The following is a 2469-nucleotide window of genomic DNA, read 5'->3' as shown; positions in this document are numbered from 1 at the left end:
GAGCCATCCAGAACCTGTGTGCTGGCAGCTGGACGGTGAGTGCGCACGGAGCCGTCTGTGTCCACCTTCATCCGTGTGGCACGGAAGGTGCCCTGGGAGCTGGGAGCACCACCAGTGGGGGGCTGTTCCAGACTGTTCTGTTCCTGCATGGCTCCCGCTCCAGGATGCACTGCCCAGCAGCACAGTTCAGGTGTGGACACAGTCCCCCTGTGCTGTGAAGGGCTCTGCTCGCTGCCAGCTGCCTGTCCATACCATTCCTCCCCTCCTGGGTGCAGTAAATGAAGGTTTGGGGCTGCTCCACAGCCCTTGACCTGCCTTACCTTGGCGTGTGGGAAGACCATCTGGAAGATCTTGCCTGGCCTGTGTAGGGCCGTGGGACCTTTGCCATGTGTAGCTGTGGGTGAAGCCAGGCCTGCTGGTGGTGAGGGTGGCTGGCAGGTGTGTCCCCAGCCCCAGGGTGACACAGTGGCTCTGTGCTTCCCCACAGTACGGCCGGTACATCCGCTCGGCGCTGCGCCAGGAGAAGGGGCTCTCTGCCATTGCTGACCTCCTGACCCACGACAGCGAGCGGGTGGTGAAAGCGGCATCCGGAGCCCTGCGCAACCTGGCCGTGGATCTGCGCAACAAGGAGCTGATAGGTGAGGACACTGCTCTCTGAATCCGTCTGGGCTAGGCAGGAATTCCTCCTCATCTTGGCTGCTAAGGAATCGTGTGGGCGCAGCACCAGCCCAGCCTCTGTGTACTGCTTCTCTCCCAGAGTCATGAGCACTGAACTCCACAGAGAGGGAACAGCAAAACAGGTTACCTGTCACCTCCTGCAGTGATTATCCCTTCAGTCTCGTTCCTTGCTTGCTTATGCCCAGCTCTTTCCCCTTCCCAGGCAAACATGCTATCCCCAACCTAGTGAAGAACCTGCCTGGAGGCCAGCAGGCCCCAGCCAAAAACCTCTCTGAGGACACAGTGGTGTCGATCCTCAACACCATCAATGAAGTGATCGTGGACAACCTCGAGGCTGCCAAGAAGCTGCGGGAAACGCAGGGGATCGAGAAGCTGGTGCTGATCAACAAATCTGGGTAGGCTCTGAATAACACCAGAGGCAGAGGGGCGATTCCCTAGGAGCTTCCTTTAGATTGTGGCTGTTTTCAAACTTACCTTCCTTCCCCTCTTCCTAGGAACCGCTCAGAGAGAGAAGTCCGAGCTGCTGCCCTGGTCTTGCAGACAGTCTGGGGCTATAAGGAGCTGCGGAAGCCCCTCGAGAAGGAAGGCTGGAAGAAGTCAGATTTCCAGGTATGGGGAATGCTCTGTGGTGGCTGGGGGGTAGTAGGCAGGGTCCTGCAGCAGGGAGAAGGGTGCTCCTGGAGCTTGGCAGTACTGGTTTGCAGCCATTCACCTTGCTGATGGGACTGGAGACTCTGTGCCCATCCTCAGCAGATGACCAGCAGGAAGTCTCTGCTAGGGACACTCTGTGGTGTGTCACACCCCATGTCCCATGCAAGTGTGTGAATCTGCAGGCAGAAATTTTGTCACCCTAAGCACTGCTGTGGCAGTACTGAAGAACAAGGTTCTCTGGAACTCAGTTTCCCAAAAGCAGGGACTGCCCTTGCTCCTGGAGGACTGGGCACTGCCTTGGTCCAGGCAGGCTCCCTTGCTCTAATAGGAGTGCAGGGGGGCTCGAGCACCCTCCGGTTGTTTTGGGCCCCTTGGTCAATGGCTATGGGAGGGCTCCTGGGTCCATCCCTGGTGGGATGTGCTGGTGGGGAAGGAACATCTGGGTCCAGGTTGTCAGTGGTCACTGTCTGCTGCTCTAGGTGAACCTGAACAACACCTCTCGGACCCAGGGAGGCAACTCATTTGATGACAGCACCTTGCCTCTCATCGACAGGAACCAAAAATCAGGTGCGTGTCTGCCTTCAGCACCTGTGCCCAACATCATCCTTCCCTTGTGGGCACCCAGGGCAGCTGGCCTTTGTCCCCTCCCTGGCTTCCCTGTCATATCTGCCCACACAGGGCCATCAGTTTGGGCCTTAGGTGGCTTCTTGGGGCTGGCAGTGGTGTGTGCAGTACTGTAGGTCGTGTAGTGTCCTGGGGTCACAGAGCTGTGACTGCAGCTGGGCCTGGGCTCCCCAGGCCAGGGCAGGTGGGGGTTCCTCTGCGGCTCGTGGCTGTGGGGGCTGTCCCTGATCTGCTCTCCCCTGTTTGTAGACAAGAAATCCTCCCGGGAGGAGATCCAGATGAGCAACATGGGACCAGGTAGGAGAGGACAGGAATGGGGGGGGGGAGGGCCTCAGTTTGCAGGAAGTGGAGCAGAGCTTACCTCCTGTGGGGATGGTGTGGCTACCTGTGGAGGTGTCATGACTGACTGCCTCCTCTCCTGCTCCAGACAACTATTCCACACTCAATGAGAGGGACCACAGCAGGACACTGGACCGATCCGGTGACCTCGGAGAAATGGAGCCGGTGAAGGCAGCG

The 2469-nt window shown here is 58.7% G+C and overlaps 1 protein-coding gene across 1 annotated transcript in view; it reads left to right on the top strand.

The window, feature by feature from the left end:
• Positions 1–2469, top strand: part of CTNND1 (catenin (cadherin-associated protein), delta 1) — a gene marked incomplete at its 3' end in the record, with an annotated part of 12913 nt that overhangs the window by 10058 nt on the left and 386 nt on the right. The window contains 7 exon segments of the mRNA XM_009073180.1: positions 1–35; positions 488–638; positions 881–1073; positions 1173–1287; positions 1809–1896; positions 2203–2250; positions 2381–2463. The exon segment at positions 1–35 is cut by the window's left edge and continues 30 nt beyond it. Of these exon segments, the coding sequence (XP_009071428.1) occupies positions 1–35; positions 488–638; positions 881–1073; positions 1173–1287; positions 1809–1896; positions 2203–2250; positions 2381–2463 (713 nt within the window).

The sequence above is a fragment of the Acanthisitta chloris genome, unplaced genomic scaffold (genome assembly GCF_000695815.1).
Source record: "Acanthisitta chloris isolate BGI_N310 unplaced genomic scaffold, ASM69581v1 scaffold21794, whole genome shotgun sequence".
NCBI lineage: Eukaryota > Metazoa > Chordata > Aves > Passeriformes > Acanthisittidae > Acanthisitta > Acanthisitta chloris.
This window is presented reverse-complemented; position numbering and strand designations above follow the sequence as displayed.